The sequence below is a fragment of the Lolium perenne genome, chromosome 2 (assembly GCF_019359855.2).
Source record: "Lolium perenne isolate Kyuss_39 chromosome 2, Kyuss_2.0, whole genome shotgun sequence".
Taxonomy (NCBI): domain Eukaryota; kingdom Viridiplantae; phylum Streptophyta; class Magnoliopsida; order Poales; family Poaceae; genus Lolium; species Lolium perenne.
The window spans coordinates 39,155,100-39,174,990 of record NC_067245.2 but is presented as its reverse complement, the minus strand read 5'-3'; the positions used below and the strand labels follow the sequence as shown (position 1 = coordinate 39,174,990).

General features: G+C 45.4%; 2 protein-coding genes across 2 annotated transcripts; one reads left to right on the top strand and one right to left on the bottom strand.

Moving 5' to 3' along the window:
• The first annotated feature begins 255 nt into the window (after nt 1–255).
• Nucleotides 256–3,470, top strand: LOC127331853 (uncharacterized). Its single transcript, XM_051358063.2, has 2 exons — nt 256–1,647; nt 2,383–3,470. The coding sequence occupies exon 1, from the start codon at nt 334–336 to the stop codon at nt 1,633–1,635; it is 1,302 nt and encodes a 433-aa protein (XP_051214023.1). The 5' UTR covers nt 256–333; the 3' UTR covers nt 1,636–1,647; nt 2,383–3,470.
• Nucleotides 3,471–6,153: 2,683 nt separating this feature from the next.
• Nucleotides 6,154–13,439, bottom strand: LOC139835455 (uncharacterized). Its single transcript, XM_071825308.1, has 3 exons — nt 13,081–13,439; nt 7,523–9,707; nt 6,154–6,804 (listed from the first exon to the last, which is right to left on the bottom strand). The coding sequence occupies exons 1-3, from the start codon at nt 13,302–13,304 to the stop codon at nt 6,370–6,372; spliced, it is 2,844 nt and encodes a 947-aa protein (XP_071681409.1). The 5' UTR covers nt 13,305–13,439; the 3' UTR covers nt 6,154–6,369.
• Nucleotides 13,440–19,891: the final 6,452 nt, after the last annotated feature.

Here is a 19,891-nt window from a genome sequence, read left to right as displayed (position 1 = left end):
TATTTGCAAATAGATGGAGTATGTTGTCAAAATATATTAAATCACCATTTCTGAAATGCAAGATGAAGTCACTTGTGAAAAACTAGCTGCCAAAAATACTTGTCGAAAACTTGGAAGATCAAAAAACTGCACGTGCCATTCCGCAAAACGGAACATATTCTTGCAAAACCCAGCCCAACACGTCCCGTGCACAACGCACCATCCTTCTCCCTTCTCCGTCTCTCTCAACCTACTACTGCACCACGGGCCCACCCCAGCGCGAAAGCAACCCGCATTCCGCCAAGAAAAACGGAACGGCTTCGCCCCACAGGGCCGACCGGATCCCAAATCGCCATGGATTTCCTCTTCAACTCGCTCGCGGCGCCCGACCCCGCCTCGCCGCCGCCGGAGCCGGACACCGCGGGATCCGCCTCGCCCTCTCCCGCCGCCCCCTCCGACGCCGGGGGCTGGGGCTTCGGCGGGCTGCTCAAGACGCTCACCTCGCAGTCGGAGACCGTGCTGGAGACCTACCGCCGCGACCTGGCCGAGTTCAGCACGGGCCTGCGCCGCGAGACGGACGCCTTCCGCGAGGCGGCCGCCCAGGCCGCCCGCGACCTCCCGTCCTCCGCGCACGCGCTCGACGGGCTCGCCGACATCGTCGCGCAGGGCAAGGACGCCCTCGCCCAGGCCACCTCCGCCGCCACTCCCTCCTCCACTCCCGCGCCCACGGACGCCGCCGAATCCGACCTCAGCTCCGCGTCGGGCCACCTGCGCCACTACAGCCGCTTCGAGGCGCAGCTGCGCGCGCTCCAGTCGGATCCGGCCACCTTCGGCGCCGATCCCGACGACGCCGAGGACTTCGCGGCCTGGAGGAGGACCGCCGGGTTCAGCGTCGACGAGCGGCAGGAGGAGATCGAGGCGCTCTGCTACGAGAGCGACGCCGTGGAGGGCATGCTGGACCGGCTCGTGCCCGACGCGGTGGAGGGCGAGCTGTTCTGGGCGAGGTACTTCTACCGCGTCCATAAGCTGAAGCAGCAGGAGGACGCCAGGGCCAAGCTCGTGAAGCGGGTCATCGCGCAGGAGGAGGAGGAGGATCTCAGCTGGGAGCTGGATGATGAGGCTGATGAGGAGGAGCCAGAGATAAAGCAAGCATCCATCAACGAAGAACCAAAACACGAACTACAAGAAGCTGAAAACAGAGTCGATGAAGTGAAACAAGCCGGTGCTCTAGAGAAGGAAACGAGGAACGCTGATGCGCCGCAGCCGGAAGTTTTCGGCAGCTCTATGGTGGTAGTGGACAAGGAGGAGAAGGAAGATGCATCCAAATCGATCGTTGAAGAATCAAGCGACAAGAAAACTGTTGCCGAGGAACCACGTTCTAGCGCTGGAGATGACGCGGTGAAGGAAGGGGCGAAGCACGAGACAAGCGACTCGAGCAAGGACAGCGACTACTCCTTGGTGTCTAGACAGCAAACAGCGACCGAGGATGATCTTGAATGGGACGAGATTGAGGATCTCGGGGAGCACGAAGAGAAGAAGGGGAGTGCTCATGGTTCCAGCCCTGCTCCGAAGGAGGAGTTGCGTAAGAGACTCAGTGTTGCAGAAGATGATGAGGATTTGAGTTGGGACATTGAGGATGACGATGACAAGGCCTGAGAAGCCATCCTGGTATGATAGTGTCGATTGTATTGTCTACATTTTTTTTTATATTCCTTTACCTGTGCAAGATACTGTCATGTGACCAATAAGTATTGGTTTAGCTCTGCCGCTTATGCTATTGATACATGTGTAAACTCAAGCTTGATGTTATCTTGTGGCATTTGGCTATGCAGGAATGCAGCAATTCGCTAATGTGTTTATGTTACTGTAAATATGTTGTTTTATTTTACTGTGTTGCTTCATTCAATGTACTTGATTACACTTGAAATTTGGAACAACCTTTGAATTATTTCTTTTAGAACACCCTTTCTCTTAGGACATACTAATATTATTAGCTGGGTTTCCTGATTTGTGTATCCTTCAGTAGTGAATAATGTGATGCTTCATAAGTTGGTGTTTCCCCTCTCTGATCTGGTTTCATCCATTAGTCAAGCTTTATCCAGTAGTCGGAGATACTCAATGTTGGAAACATAAATCAGTGCGCCTTGAGGTCAAGACTACTATGACCTCTCAATCATCTTGTGAAAAAATTGACATCTTCACATGATTAGGAGTTGTTTGACTATTCACAACTCACACTGTTGCCACTTGGCTGTTGACTCTGCAACTTAACTCAACCCTAGGGTAGTCGATGGACTTGTAGACTAGTCGCCATTAAATCTTGACTAGTTGAGCAATTTGTTTTTGCCGTGAAAGGCAGGAGCTAGCCTCTTTGCACTTACCCTCCGGCCTCCACTCCTCCAGGATCTACAATGAGCCGTCTTCTGGGTTTAACCCAGGCCTGCTGGGTCCACCAGTGGCCTTGGTGCTGGCTATTGCTGCTCTGCTGCTCTGCTCCTCTTCCTTCTGTTTGGTGCGCTGCTACTCTACCGGGGAGCAATCTTCTCTCTGTCGTTCTTCTTCCCCCATGCCCTGTTTTCCTCTCTTTTCCTTGCAATCCTCTTTCTTCTAGTTCCAGATCAGCTCTGCTTCAGCAAGGGCTCTTCTACAGTGGAAGTGGAGGCCCTGGCCAAATATATGCAAGTGTCACACCTCCACTCCATGTTCCTTCAGTTTTATTTTTAGTACTTGGTGTAGTATACGGGTATCTGTAGTTATCTAGTTGCTGGATTACTAGTCGTGAATACCCTGTGAGTCAGTATAGTACCCTATGGACATTGGCTCAACTCACTGACCCTCAATCAGTTCAGGTTGAATAATTTTTGCCTCATCAGTTGGCTGTGAGTAATTCTAACTTGCAAGCTGTCAAAACCTGAGCTTGTTTATTGTTCGGTCACAAACTCAATGCCAAAGACTGGTTCATCCAATGTGATAATAGTATAAGTCGCGCAGTTCCTTCCCTATGATATATCCATCACATATTTACCAGTAGAGATTTGTAATGACGGAGCTCCTCTGTGCTAACATGTAAAGCAGCAAGACACGGCATCACATGGCGAATCAACTACTTGGATCTCATGACTTGATATCTCATCCTGGGTGGAGGCAGCACATGGGCTGGAACCGAGACTAGTTTACTGCTGACCCTGGTTCCGAACTCCTGAGCGAACCTATCCTCTGCATACTTGTTACCAGGAACCATCTCATGGACTCTGCTAAAGATAGCATGCTCTAGGTATTTTGGTCACTTGTTTTTCATTAAGCTTCTTAGAGTATATTCCCGTTACAATCTTGCCCTCTTCACAGGGAAAGATTGTAGAAGGGCAAAGGTATTGTATGAAGTTTTATGACAAGTGACAAACATACATAGAGAAACCTGTCAGTGTCCCCTGTAAGGAGCAGAGCATCCATGAGATGGATCTCCACAGCAAGTAGCCAGATATGCATAGCGTGGGTTTTGCTCAGTACTTCGGAATCAGAATCACCAGTGAACGAGTCTCTGTTCGACTTTATCTCCCCTGTGCAGCCAACACTCTGTTCGACTAAGTCACACTTATAATGCATTTGGCATTTCTAGTGTAAATTTGGTCTCAATTTGCATCAGAAAAGCCAAAATGAACTTTAAGTGGGATTTATGTGGGATCCCACTTGATGTCTTAATATAATGAATCTGAAAGGGATAAAACTTATTCCAAAAGCTAGACAGAGAACATGATCAATAGAGGAACACACTATGGTCAACTCGGCTTATTTCACGTCTTCATGAATGTGTCTAAGAAGGCGACCAGCGAGGTGGTGGCTTGAGATGGCAGCGGCCAAGGGTGTGCAGCCGGATGAGGACATTACCGCACCCCACCATGGGTGGCTAGAAATGGTTTGGCAGACATCGTTGTGTGCAGATACATGGACGGCCAGGAGGTAGCCTGAGGAAGAAACGGGTGGCAGATGATGCAGCGGCCTCGGTTCAAGTGACCAATTGGTAAGTCTTTGATATGGCAAGCATTCTGTATGTAGAGAATGGCAGAGGGCATGGACAAGGATGGCGCATGTCTGATTATCTGGTAGCCATGGTGGTCCATGATCTGTGATGTCTTTGGAGAAGGCTGCCTAGTGAAGTCGGTAGGACTGGTAGATTTGTGTCATACAAGGGCGAATATGTATCCCAATCCATCTCGAGGTATTAGTATCAATACCTATTCGCTAGACTTTTTTCTTTTTCTTTGCTAGGAACCAGATTTGAAATGGTGACACGAGGATTTTCAGTCCTCTGCTCTACCAACTGAGCTATCCTGATTGAAGATTCAAATGCTTAGTTAGTAGTTCATGGAAGTCTGATAATGGAAAATGGCTAGGAGATAATTTCGCTTGTATCTGATCATAATTGTGCTTCATTCTTGTAAAGACGAAAACCTACATATTGTTTGCTACCGAAGAGCGTTGTGGGTATTGCAGATGATGTGTACTAGATTTTCTGTGTTTGATTTCATCGATACAATTGCATTCATTCATTGTTCTTCTTATTGCCCTTGTGAGAACAAGGTCAAGTTATAGGAATAGAGTTATAGAGTTACACCTATGTATGGATGTCAGCTCATGCCTTGTCCCTCTGCTGCATAATGCCCCTATGTACACACTCTACTCAGTGTCTGAATGTGAAGTCGAGTTGCATGATGATAATAATGTACTTAAATGAGAATTGGAATCGCTTAGTGATAATCTGCGAGACTCTGATGCCAGGGTTCTTAGTTGCTTCAAGATCCTTAATGTCTATCTAATTTATCGCAGAAAGTTGTGCTGGAACATTGCTACACACTTTATATGGCAAGAAAAGAATCCTCATCTTGCTGGGGTTTACATTTTGTCATGAATGAAAACTAAGTATAAAAATGAAAAAGAGGATAAAGAAGAATGAAGAAGATAAAAGACAGAAAACTGAAGAAAAGAAAATGCAAAGAGGAGTAGAAAGGAGAAAGAATGGGGCGCATCCTTATTTTTCGCGACGTGCGGGAATTAAAGAACTAGCTCACCACACCACAGTACCACACACATCAATAGCTATTGATTCACAAAAAAAAAAAAGCTCACCACACACATCCACTTCTTCGTGTGCGCTCGCCGTGCCGGCTGGCCGTCGGTTTCCTCCGGAGCCGCCTCGGCCTCGCCGCAGCCAGGGCAAGCAGCAGAGCAGCTTGTTGTGGCTCCCGCCCGCCTGCGCCCTCCCCAAATCGGCAGGTGCGCTTACCTCTCTTGCGCCCCATCTCTTCCTGCACTCCTTCTAATTTCCGCCAGCCGCCTCTGGCAAGCACAGGCCGCTGCCTGCACTTGCAAAGGTTTGGACCATTCGGTGGTGAGCTCTAGGGTTTAGAAATTGCTGCCCTACGGCTTATGGTATGCATCACATTATGGTTTTGGGATGTACTCAGACTTTTTTTTTTACTGGTTGATTCTCTGATTTCTACCGAGTAATGTAGCATGCCGGTGCTTAATGAGGTGGTGTTTTGAGGTGCTGGAATCGAAGAAAAGAAATACTGCAGTGCTGGCGGTGCCGCGTGTACTTAATTAAATGTTTAAAACATTTTATTATGGGGATCATACGGTCATAACCCTAATATCCAGATCATCAATTCATCATCTGCCAGTTACTATAATGAAAATGTTCAGTGTTCATAATCTGGACTGAATTCACTGGCCTTTTAAGATACAACTCAATGCATCTTGGCAGTTGGCATCATGCCAAACTGTGCAGCTTTAAGCTCGTTTTTTTTTTCTTCGTGGGTATATCTCATATTTCGTGAGTACAGGCTTTTCAGCTTGTTATATATGTAGTGGGCTCAGTTATCACCCTTAACAATCCTGGGCAATGAACACAGGTTCTCATATATTCATCATTATATCAGAAACACACATATTTAACTTTATTTAACAGAAGTGATTGTTGTGTACACCAATACATGTGTGAGAACTTTCTGGTATCAATTCAAACCAAACTATGATGCCCTTGAACCAGGTGGAGTAGTAGTCACCCGGAACATCAATAACCATTGATTTCTGAACATCTGGAAAACAGATAGTGGGAGCTACACAGGTAATACAACAATATTGGAAGCACTCTACAAAGCAAAGCCTTATTCAATCTAAGAATGTCGGACATACATCTAATCTTGTTTTTCTTGCCTCTAGGTTAGAAATGTGCATGGTCTTGTGACTACAATGCTGATTTTGTTTTTTACGGTCTTATCCTCATCGTGACTTCCATGCTTGATATCAACTCTAAATAATGGTTTGGATAGGCCACTCATACCACCTAAATATATTGCTAGTTAGCACTGCGGAATGTTGATTCATGATCAGTCAGGCCACACAGTGTATTAATTTATTTTTTGCTCTAGCCACAAGATAGGAGAGTGGTATGCTATGCTCCATGAGTCCTGCATTCCCAAAGAAGAGCATGTAGTTTTCAACCTTTGAGGCTGTCTTTTCTACCGTAGCGAGTGCTTCTATCATCCGGCAGTTACTGAAATAGTTTGCATAACTTGAACTATTCTCCAATTCCATCATATGTATGACTTGCTCAACTATCGCCCTCCTTATCCCAGGAAAATGAGCAGTGGGTTTCGTATTTGCATTCAGAGCCTTAACAAGCTTCTTCACAAATCTGTCCTTAATCTGGCCACGCTCTAATTCTTGGGAAAAGTCTCCAGGAATAATGATACATATTCGGGAACTAAGGCTAATAAGGACCTCTAGTTCTCCTGCCTCCTCTGTGTTCATTATTCTTTCCAACACCTGTAGTGAAAATAGCAATGCCATGTAAGGTATGATTACTGAAAGCATATTTTGATAAACTATTCCACACATTTACAGGATATTTACAACCATTCACTCACTTGTGCTATTAAAACAGTACTACTTCTTATGAACTCAATGCTATGTACATAGTATAAAACAAGCGATAAGATGCAACATCATAGGCTTGATGGAAGAATCAAGAATGAAACTTAGACTGGAGATCCTCTGGTTAGGGCAGAGAGGAACAAGGTTTTGGGAGAGGGACTTCCTACTTAACTTTTAAAGGTAAGGCTTCTTGGAATAGATGAGGTTAGCAACGAACAACAATATATAACCATATAACTACTGCAATTTTATCAAAATAACTAATGCTGCTAACATGATATTCTTTTTTTTTCGAGAATACTCATGATATGATGATGATATTCTTTTTGGTAAGAAAAAACCTGATTTAAACTAAGTAATTCTACAATGACGCGTACTGAACAGTGTTCCTGCACCTGGCATCCATTTTTTGAATGATGAGATAAACATAAAGTTCCATGCATGCTAAGAGTGGGTGTGTGTATGTGCATATCTAGCATTATGACAGACCATCCCAAGAGAAGAAAAATGTCATTTTGAAGGCTAGCTTAGGAAAAAGAAAGATCAAAGAAAATAAATTACATTGTACACCTCTAACATTGAACATTTTGCATGAACTAGCAGGTCTCACCTTTCGCAGGAAATGAGATAGTTCCGCCATGTCCGAACTGCTGAGCATAGGTTGGGCATTCATGCACAGATTTCGCAAGATAATTGCAGCCACATATCTGTTGTACCTGTCATCTTGAATCATAACGATGAGTTCCCTGATCAATTCATACCCTGGTTCCTTCAACATAAGTGAGCAGTTGTTGACAGTCTCCATCGTTAGCAAGGCCAGTGCTTGACCAGCCGTTATCTGTAGTGATCGATCAGAATATGGATTTGACGGTGGATGCTGGGCAAGAAATGCATGGATCAACCTGCTAGTGATTACCCCAATGTGCACTATCTCCTCCCTTGTATTTCTGTCAGTAGCAAGATTTCTGAGGATCTCTGTTGCTAACTTCTTCAGTTCATGGCTGCCTTCCATGTGATCCAATATCTCTGCGAGGTTTCTCAGAAGGAAGGGTTGTTCTGATATCTTCCTCCGCAGTGTTATACCGATTTCTCCACCCGTAATTGAGAGCCTTCTCAGCAACTTTAGAGATGACCCTTTGAGTATTTGGTCATGTATCTCATTAGTATACTCTATGATCTTAGAGATGAGGTTATTTGCGCTGCAGATTTCCTCAGAGTTTTCAGGACCACAATCAGCAAGCCTCTCAAGAATTGACATGCCCAGTACAGGGAGGAGTTCCTGATCTGTGAACAACTCTTCTTCAATCGACCAGCATGTTGTCATCCATTGCCGGGATCTTAGCATCCTGGAGTTTCGTCGGCTACTGGTATGCACAAGTGGGTCTTGTCTATCCTCTTCGTCATCACCTATGTCTAGTACTATATCTTGTCTTTCCTCCTGACTGCCATACGTGTAAAGAAGTGGACTTTGCCTTTTCATTTGGTTATCAGTGCCCAGAAGTGAAGATATGTTCTGCATTGACCCAGGAATCGCAACAGCTTCAAGGTTATTTGCAAGATCGTTGATGACCTTTGCGGCAAATAACCTAATTGCTGCATTTTGTGGACTTGCCCAGCCCAACATGCTGATCAATGTCTGTATTGTCTTCATGGAAGTACTGAGCCTTGAGAGTAGTAAAGCCTTGGAGGGTTCCTTCTGCAGGAAGCTGTGCAACATCTGAACCCCATAGAGCTGATTGCTGGCGGAGTCCGAGTTTGTGAAATCCATGGCAAAGCTGGTCAGTTGTGTGATCTTTGGGGCAAGTACACCCCCAGCAATGCATTGCTCATAGACACGTGAATAGTACATGTCGATGCACTTCACTCCCCACTTACTTCCGAACCCGCTTTGATGGAGCAAGGATTTCCGAGGAATGGATGAAAATGTCTCAAGGATGCAGGCCAAAATACAGAGTGCCCCTTCAACCAGCACCATTCTGTAGAAGATGGCCCGCGAATGCATGAAATTCTTCTTGGTTGGTTCCAAAGTACCCTCAGGATAGTCATAGGGAACTTTTATAAAGCCCATCATTGCGTACTGAATACGTACAACAGCTGCTAGTACCTCCAGGTTGCCACACGTCTCTACCAATAAAGCTAGTAGTAGGAATTGATACACCAAAACTCCAGCCATGTTCCCCAAGATCGCTACTGCAGTGCACACGCAGAAGATCATAATCACTGGACTCTTAGATATCATTCTGCGGCCAGTAGGACTATTCACCAGTGCAGTGATCCTTTGAAACTGCAACTTGCTGATTGCCACTAGGAGCACTGCCGCTAGCAAGGGTATGAATATGAGTCTAGGCACCTTCAAATTATCTTCGGGTATTGATGTTTCTAGGAACAGACAGGGACCTAGCAAGAGGATCGCAGCCAATGAGCTCCATACTGATCCGGGATGGTGTTGTGGACGATAAACCAGGTTAAGCATCAGCTTGCCGAGTGTAAACAGAAAGAGTGCAAAATAGATTACAAACACTTGGAAGAAGTATTCCTCAAAGATTGTGCAGAATCTTGTGTATTTCTGGCAATATCCATCCATCATGTTTTTAAGCTCTTCCTGAAAATTTGCTGCTTTCCAGAGGGAGCCTAAAATTGGCAATTTATCTTCGTTCTCGTACTTTGCCATGAAGAATACTAGAACTTCAGCCATGCATACAATCGCAATCAGCCTGTTGAGGCTAGGCCGTCTGAGAGCACCCCTGGCACGGAAGAAGAACTGATACTCCATTCTGGTGTTCTTGCTGAATATCCTGTAGAATGCATCATCAGGTGTGAGGGACCAAACGTACTATATGGCGGACATCCAGTTCACATACGATCGAGCGAGTAAGCCAGTGTTCTTTGATGAGTCATTTGGGGTAGTGAGTAATAAACAGGTGAAGAAGACCTGTTTGACTATATCCGTGTAATGTTTATGTGGCATTGTTTCACACCGTCCTTTGCCCGTTATTGTGAATTTACATATGGTGCATAAGTGATTTTTTTTTTTGCCCCTTTCCATCAAACCTTACATGTTAATAAGCGCATTGTGTGCAATAAGAGGGTGCTTTAGAAACAAGAAAAATCATTTGTCTTTCATTGCCCCTTTGCACAAGATAGCCAGTTGGAAATATCTATGTCTAGAGGGGACCATCACTGCCACTCAAACTCGCTGGGAATGCATTTCTCATTTGAAGCGGTGGCTGCATCAGCCTTTTTTTCATGGAGATAATTGTGTTAGGATGATGATGGGCTATTTGGAAGACCGGGAACGCTTTCTTCTTAGGAATCGTGCCTTATTTATACAGGTGCAAGACCTTATTTCAAGGAGGAGCTTCGTTGCATTAAATACAGAGCCACAATAAAAAGATATAGTACTAATGTAGCAAACAAACCACTTGGATGGATAACTTTCTCTGGGATGGATAGCTTTCTCTTCTCTTTTCTTTTCATGTACAAATCTCTTGTACGCAATAGCGTAGCAAACAAACCAAGTAGTAAGAGCATCTTCAGCCGACGTCCCCTAAACTATGCTGGATTGAGTGTTTGGGGGACGCGTTTTTTGTGTGTGCCGCACTTGGGGACATCTTGCTCCCCCAAACACGCGGTCCCCGATCAGAAATTTAAATAGTTCACATTCAAAAGAGATCATTTCCATCGAAGTTGTCGCGATCGAAATAACCGCGATCAAAGTACTGGACGCGCGATCATATTACAGACCGGTGGTGCAAGCTAAACATAAATTAGAAGAAGGGGTTTGGCGACACCGACAGCGCATCCTGAGTCGACGTAGGCCCGTCATCCCGAGTCGACATAGGCCCGTCGATCACGACGACCTCATTGTGCTCTGCCAGGTGTGCCTGCTCCGATGCCGAGGCCGACGTCGATGCAGATGCCGATGCCGCCGACGTAGGTGTACTAGCAGACGTTGTCGCAGACGCGCCTGCTGGTGTCGGCTCTGCCTCTGGGGTGGGGTTGCTGCCGCTGCCTCGGTCGCCGCTATTTTGGTTTCGATGTCGTCGAGGATCATGCCTTTGTATAAGTTGTGCGCTGCCCGCGTCCGGGGAGACATTCCAGCTCGGTTAGCAGGGACATGTCCTCTTGCGTTTCTTGAGCTCCATCTTCTCTTCTTGCCTCTTCAAAGTGTTGTCCACCTTTCGTCGTTTGTCGCGGGAGAGCAGGGTCGAGGAGACCCCGGCGAGGCACTGTGTGATCGACACCTGCGTCTTCTCGATCGCCGCTGCGTCGGCCAAGGCGGCCTTGGCAACCTTGTTGCCGATAGGGTGCCCTGCCGATGTTGCGAGCGACGCATCCAGATCAATGGCATCTTTCCCCTTCGACAACGAAATACGCGTCAACCGCCATTTCTCATTCATTTTGAGTTTGCTATAGCAATGTAGCAACACGAAAGGCCTAAACCCTTCCGAGTTCTTCCGGTACATCCCCATGGCGCGATCGAACTAATCAAAGGAAGCGCAATCAGATCGTGATTAAACTAGGCGCTAAAACTTTACGTCGAAAGAGGCGTAACATATCACCGGGTTTCGCGCCGCTGTCGCCTCTGGTCTCGAGCTTGTTATGGAACCCATGGAACATGTTCACCGATCCCTGGATGATGGCCCAGCGCATAGACATTGCCTTTTGGCTCCTCTCCATTGTCATCGTGTCGTAATCCTTGTTGACTAGCTTGCGCTCATCGAACTCCGCACTGATCCTCGTCCAATACTTCCCGTACTTTTGGTTGGCGCCGATGATCGAGTCATGCCTCACCATCGACCACGACTCGTAGAGACATCATCCAGAACCTCCCACTTGGGGCCTTGTGTGCCCGAGGCCGCCTTACTTCTTCCTCACGCCGGCCACGTCAACCTCCACGAGATCCTGTGCATTCTCCGCGGCATCCTCGTCCTCATCGTCCTCTTCGTCGCTACCCTCTTCGGCATCATCGTCGTCATCCTCCACCCCCTCGTCCTCCTCCTCCCCCTCCTCCTCCTCCTCCCCCAACGAACCACCGGCGCTCTCAAATTCGAGCGGACCCCTGCGGCCAGTGAACGGGGCGCCGTCCGCACTGGGGCTTAGCTGGCGCTGGGTCGTACGCCGGGGAGTAGAACAACGCGTTGGGGTTGAAGCCACCATGCGGCAGCGCATCCTCGTACCGCGGCGACAAGTTCGGTCTCACGTACCCGGTAGTGGCAGAAGGGCCCTCGTTGAAGGAACCGGGTGTCGACGGGGACAACGCTCCCGGAATGTACACGATGGCCGACATACTCCATGGGATCGCGTTGGTAGCAGCGATACACGCGACCAACACGGCCTTCTGGTGCGCACGTGCTGCCACAGACTTCTTCTCCTGCTCCACCACCCCCCGTACCCTCCGCTCTGCCGTCGACAGCATTCTTGCTCCCACATTTCATCGGTCTAGCCTTCCGGCTTCTTCCTCGCCGTCGGCGCCTTGTGCGGCTTCACAAAGGGCACCTTCGGCCCTTTCTTCGCTGCCACATTGCCCGACGGCTTGGTGGCCGCTTTCCTTGCATTTTTTTGGGTCCTACGGCGGCGCCCGCCATGGATGGGAGAGGGTAGCGGCGGCGGGAGGGAGAGAGTAGTGACGGCGTAAGAGAGAAATGAATCGGCGGGAGAGGCGGTGAAATCTTTTGGGAGGGCAGAAATGTGCGGCTGGAGGGCGGGTTGTGGCGGGAGAGGCGCGATGTGGAGGGAGGGGGTGGAATTTTTATGTGTCGCTAACGCGTCGAGCCCGCCACTCCCCGCCTCGCTTCTCGTTGTGTCAGGCGCGCCCGGAGCGTCCTCTGTGGACCGGGGATGGGCTCAGGCGCCGGACACAGTATTGGACCGTGCCGGACGGAAGGAGGCTTTGAGGCGCGCGGCTGAGAATGAAAAATTGTCCAGCACAACCAAATACATTTTGGGACACTTTGGGGACACGGCTGGAGATGCTCTAATACTCCTACACACAGTAAAATGCTACGTACTATTTTTCAGTCAAAACATATATACTCGACGCACATCAAATTGAGTTGAACAAGCCACAAACAAAACTTAAATAGCTAGGCAAGCGAGGTACTACGGTATCACGAAGTGGCTTGTCAAAAGAATATCTCTGAAACGAAATGTGGATAGGCTGCTGACCTGGCGGCTTCTAGGAAGACGAGGATGGTGGAGCAGAGGTAGTCTCGCTCGTTGAGCAGCGTGGAGAAGCCGCCGAGCACGACGACGGTCGCCCACATGAAGGCCACCGTGCCAATGCCGTTGCCAGCCCTCTCGAGGAAGGCGACGGTGCGGACAAAGAGGGTTAGGCGCCTCTCCGCCGGTGTGCCCTGGACGCCGGCACCAGAGCGTTCAACAGCAGGCATTGGGACGTCGATGAGGCGGTGATCGAGCGTCGTCGCTCCTGCTCCGTCTCCGGCTTGCCGTCTTGGGTTCTTGGCTCTTTGGCTTCAGTTACGGCTATATATCTTAGTGGAGTAGTTTGCAGTAGACGGTCAAGTACGCGGCCTGAGCCCTGAAGTAGCTTGTGAGTATATATACCGGCTAAGGAGCATAAAGATACACAACACGGCCACCGCATCCACGGAGAGTTGGAGACTACACATGTTAAACGACAACTTGATTAACAAATTAGTGGCATCCATCCAGCTCGATCGCGCCATGCGGTTGACAGATTACGACACGGCAGTAAGCTAGCTTCAGAGAATGAGCCCACGACGCTAGTGTAACTATTAGACAATGTAATTGGTTAATCAAGTAATAAAGCGTCCATTAAAAAAATTATAGACAAGCTGCGTGTGGCAAACTTTGGCTTTCAACAACCAAAACGCTGAGCCCCAGCTAGACCGTCACCGTCCAAGCAAATTCCTCCTGCCGCTGCCAGTGAGGCAGGAGATGGCACGCGCAGCTCGAAGCATATGCTTACTTTCCTCCTGGCTTTTGATTGATCAGGACCGGGCCTCTCTACGCGGAGTCTGGCCGGGTTAGATTATTGATCCCATCCGGGAGCGGGGAACGAAGCTGCATTTTTTTTTAAATATGGGAGCATAGTCCTGACCTCTACATCAATCAATGCACACAGTCATTTATTAATAAAATAAACATCAAAGTTAAGTGCTTACATAGAACATGTCTGGTAAACAAAGATAACTAAAAACAAAACGGATCGAAACATCTGCAGATGAATAGAAGACAAAAACTATCCATCTAGAATCCTGCTAATGTGTCGCCATCCAGTAGCCTAGAAATAGCAGTCCTGAGTGACCTCCAGGAGCCGGTTGCATCAAGTATCCCGCTGGTCCGCCGGGAGCAAGTATGCCCATAGTTGTAGCCAATGCGCCGCACGAAGAATAACCTGCAAAAAATTTGTGCCCCTTTGTTTATTAAAGATGATATCATTCCGGCTAGTCCAAATTGACCAACAAATTGCCAAAACACCAATTCGAATATAAGCTTTGTCCCTCTTATTCACTCCATTTAGCCAATTACCAAACATATTAGTTACATTAGAGGAAGGTGGAATATTATATGTAAAGAAAATCATTCTCCAGACAATTTCTGCAAAAGGACAATGAATAAACAGATGGTCAACAATTTCATTATTGTTACAAAAACAACATTTTTGACTTCCTGTCCATTTTCTCTTCGTCAAATTATCCTTAGTAAGTAATACGTTATTACTTAAAAACCACATGAAAATTTTAATCTTTAGAGGAACCTTAATCTTCCAAAGGTATTTCCGCAAAAATCTAGTATTTCCATTCATAAGATCAAGGTACATGGATTTAACAGAGATTCATTTAGGTTCCAAACAAAAGTGTCTGGTTCATTGGATAAATGGATAGACATAAGCCGCTGACACAAGTGTAACCACAAATTATATTTATAATCATTGAAAGTTCTTCTAAAACCAATATTTAGCGGTGAGTGGGCCAAAACCGTAGAAACTAACTCATTTTTCCGTTGAACAATATTATATAACGATGGATATTGTAAATATAAAGGGTATGCGCCCAGTCAAGTGTCCTCCCAAAACCACACCATCATCCCATTACCAACTTTGAACTTCCCTCTCTTAAAAAACTCCGGTTTAACCGCATAAGCCCCTTCCAAAAAGGAGAATCCGTAGGTTTGGCCTCTACCCGAGCCAACGTTTTATTTTTGATATACTTATTATGAAGTAGTTGTTGCCACATTCCTTGTTCATGTAACAATTTAAAAATCCATTTTCTTAAAAGACATATGTTTTTAGCTCAAGTATCTCAATTCCCAAACCCCCTTGATCCTTAGGTCTACATACTATGTTCCATCTAGATAGTCTATATTTCTTCTTATCCTTCTCCTCTTGCCAAAAAAGCGGGATCGATAATAATCAAGTCTCCTACGCACCCCTTTAGGAATTTCTAAGAATGATAACATCGGTAAGCTCGTAAGTACAGAATTTACAAGCACCAAGTGATCTACATACGGCAACATCTTGCCCTTCTAGCATCCTAACTTCAAAGCAAAACGGTTCTCCATCAGATTCCATTTAGAATTGCGGAGTCGACGGTAGTGAATGAGAACCCCTAGATAACGGAAAGGTAAAGTCCCAGATGTACACCCAAAGATGTTTTTATATTGGTGTTCCAATTATGTAGCTTTACCGAAGCAAAACAACTCACTCTTATGGAAATTAATTTTTTTTGACGTCAAAAGAGATTTCATTCATTCATGAGCAGATTACAATTGTTCAGGACAAAGGGGATGATTTAGGTTGGTACAGAATCAAACCAAATGCCTACAGTTCCCTCCACCCTACAGCTTTTAGCAAGCTCATGTGCAACAGAATTACAATCTCTTTTAACTTTAGACAGAGTAAAGTCGTCGAACATCGACTTTCTAATCCTATCTATCTCTCAGTAAATGTAGCACAGTTTCGACAAGTTTTGGTTTGCCTCCTTATAAGCAGACCAGACTGTCGAGGTATCAATTTCCACTTCCTCAGGCCGAATGTCTTGCTGGACGCAAGTCCGTAGTGCTTGCAACAGGGCTCTTGCCTCCGCTTCTTCAGCGTCTTCACAACTTTGAAGCTGCATGGCCATTGCACAAACCACTGTACCCTTCTGGTTCCGTATAACGGCGCCCAAAAAACCTTGGTTCGTTTCCTGTATGAAAGATGCATCTACATTCATTTTTAACTTACCTTGCACATGAGCAGTCCAACTTGCCTTGGGCGTACCGTGGTCTGATAGCTGGACCTGATTAGCACAGGTCACCATTCTAGCACATCCTTTACTGGTCATGTCAAAGCCGGAGCCATTAAGGGTATCAAAGTAGTTTTATAGAAAAATAGCAGATGCTTCAATAGAACTCTTACCGTCTTCATGCACAATGTTGTTTCTAAGATGCCATGCTCTCCAGAGAAGAAGGAGGATCAGTGGATGTGAATCTTTTTTTTTTGCTTTGGCTAGTAACATGAGAAGCCAATCCGGTCCAGTATACTTGAAATCTTCTTCGCTTGGCAAACTCCGGACCTGTCTCATTTTCTGTCTGAGAGCTTTCGCCTTTGGGCAAACTACAGTTGCATGGTAACTTGTTTCATCACTAATCCCACAGATATTGCAGGTGCTGTCAATTTCAAGTGTTCTTCTCCATTTATTCTTTTTGGTGGCTAGATTATCAGACGCACATCTCCAAGCAAAAATTCTGATTTTATTTGGCACCTTACATTTCCAAATCAGATCCAAATTTTCCTCGAGTCATCACCCAATTCCTCCACTAATAGAAAAAGAATTTCTTTGCAACTCAAAGGCTAGTTTATAAGCACTTTTTACTGAGAACACACCTGTGTTTTCAAAATGCCATGCTGGTTTGTCTTCATCATGTTGCATTGGTTTCAGTTTGAGGATTTCATCTGCATCATAATGGCAAAATATTTCCCTGATTTTTTCTTCATCCCATTACCTTGTTCCTTGAGTAAATAAGTCCTTAACTCTTCTTCATCTAGAATTTTTTTGCACCATTTCAATTGGTTTTCTACGAGGAATCCAGTTATATCTGTGTATGTTGATTGTACATCCATCCCCCACTCTCCAAATAATACCTTGTTTTAATAGCTCCAAGCCATGCTCAATACCTCTCCAGGCCGGTGATGCTTCTGCAGTGAAAACCGTGTCCAAAAATCTACCATTTGGAAAATACTTTGCCTTTAAAATTCTAGCGCATAGGCTGTCTGGATTGTGAAGAATCATCCAAGCTTGTCTAGCTAAGAGCGCTTGATGGAAAAGCTTGTCTGAAGCCCACCCCACCCTGAACTTTGGGTAGGGTTAAGTTGTCCCAAGAAGTCCAATGTACTTTCCTATGGTCCTCATCTTCCCCCCACCAGAATTTCCTTATAGTTTTCATATAGTCATCATGAAAACCAGCCAACAATTTGAAGATACTCATGATATAATTCGCCAGAGATTGTGCAACTTATTTAATCAGTGTTTCCTTGGCTGCCATCGACATATGGTTCTCATTCCAAACACTGAGTTTTTTAACAAAAATTTCCTTAGTCGGTTGGAATTTTTCCTTCTTCATTCTTCCCTCAGGAGTTGGGAAACCCAAGTATTTTACATCAAAGGTACTGTGTTGTATACTAAGGATATTCTTAATCTGAGTTTGGTTTATGACCGAGCAAATGCTGCTAAAAAGGATGGAGCATTTACCTTCACTGATCATCTGACCTGTACATCTTTCATATAATTTTAGAGCATCCTTAATAACACCAGCTTGCTAAGCATTCGCTTGGAAAAAGAGAAGGCTGCTGCGAATAATAGGTGAGATACACTTGGTGCTGATCTACAGATTTTTGAATCTTTCAGTTCCTATCGGTATACTGATCTATCCAGAATTTTTGTCATACCCTCTGCAACAAACATGAAAATGTATGGGGAGAGAGGGTCCCCCTGCCTTAGACCTCTTGACGCTTTAAATCGGTCAGTCAGCTCGCCATTAATTCGGATGCAGAAAGATACTGAAGTAACACATTCCATTACCAACTTGACCCATTTGTGGTGGAATCCCATTTTTAGCAAGGCACCCTGCAGATAACACCAGTCAACTCTATCATATGCCATGGACAAATCAAGCTTGTATGCACAAAAATCGTTAGCTATTTCAGTGTTTCTCTGAATGCTATGGAAACATTCAAAGGCAACCAAAGCATTATCCGTGATCAGTCTTCCAGAAATGAAGGCACTCTTGTTGTGAGATATCAGCCCCTGTAACATAGGCCTTAGCCTATTGATGATGCACTTAGCCACCACTTTGTACACCACATTGCACAGAGAGATTGGTCTGAAGTCCTTTAATTCACAAGCTTCGTTGGATTTTGGTATTAGAACAATTGTTGTTTCATTGACACCTTCAGGCATAGTACCATCTTGAAAAAACCTCTTGACAGCTCTTATGACATCACTTTTTTAGAGCAGCCCAGTTTCTTTGAAAGAACCTAGCAGGAAAGCCGTCCGGACCCGGAGCTTTTAGGGGGCCTATCTGGAAAAGACCATCAGAGATTTCTTTTTCTGTGAACTCCTTCATAAGATCCTCATTCATCTCAGGTGACACAACATTCTATAAAAATATCCAAGAGAGGTGAAGGGTCAACCTGTTGGTCCTTGGTAAAAAGTTCAAGGAAGTAATCTCTTGAATACTCCAGGATTTCCTCTTTGCTTTGCAGGATTTTATCATCAACCGTTTTAAGGGTTTTTATTCTATTTTTCTTAGCTCTCCAGGTAGCTCTTCGATGGAAATACTTTGTATTTTGGTCACCTTCTTTCAGCCAGGTTATTCTTGATATCTGCCTCCACATAATTTCCTCTCTTAGCAACAACTCATCCATCCTTGCAGAGACATGCTTAATCTCTGTCATATGAGAAAACGGATTGTGTTTGTACAACCATTCTAATCTTTTAGTCAGCTTTTTTATTTCTCTGTCCACCCTACCAAATTTCTCCCTACTCCATGTTTTCAGGGCTCTCATAGTGCAATGTAATTTATTTTTAAGACCGGATAGTTGCTCAAATATACATAGGATGAGTTTCATATTAACAGCCTTAACTAAATCGTGTTCCATAAACAAGATAGTATCATCAGCATACCCCTCCCTCAACTAAGTGTGGAATAAGGCTTCCGACTTGACCCTCCTCTTTGGCCCGAGCTATCAAAATAGCAAGCATATCGGCAACAATATTAAAAAGAATAGGGGATAACGGGTCCCCCTGTCTCAGCCCTTTGCGTGTCTGAAAATTATGTCCTACATCATCATTAACCTTAATCTCCACACTTCCTTTCTCGACAAAACTTCTAATACGCTCGCACCAAATATTATCAAACCCCTTCATCCGAATCACTTACTGGAGGAAAGGCCACTTCACCTTGTCATACGCCTTCTCAAAATCAATTTTAGAAAGGACACCATCCAGTTTTTTACTATGTAATTCATGGATCGTTTCATGTAAAAAAACTACTCTTTCTAAAAATATGTCTTCGTGGCATGAACGCAGTCTGAGATGGTCTCACTACCTTAATTGTGTGCCACATCTGACACACGATTTGTAGCCACATTAGTGAATATTTTGAAGCAGGCATTTAACAGACAAATATGTCTATATTGCTGAATTTATATTGCATTTTCTTTCTTAGGAAGTAATGTAATAATCCCAAAATTTAGAGAGGGAAGCCACCATTTTGGAAATGCCCAAACAAGGCCATCAAATCCCCTTTAATTATACTCCAAATTTTTTGGTAGAATTCTACCGGAAACCATCTGATCCCGGTGATTTGTTGTGCTCCATTTGATTAATGACAGCCAACACTTCATCCTCTGTAAATTGTTTTGGAAATATTTCATTTTCCTGGACAGACAATTGTGGGATATCATTGATGCGATCCTCCATCATAGTCACTGAACTATCTTCAGGAGCTC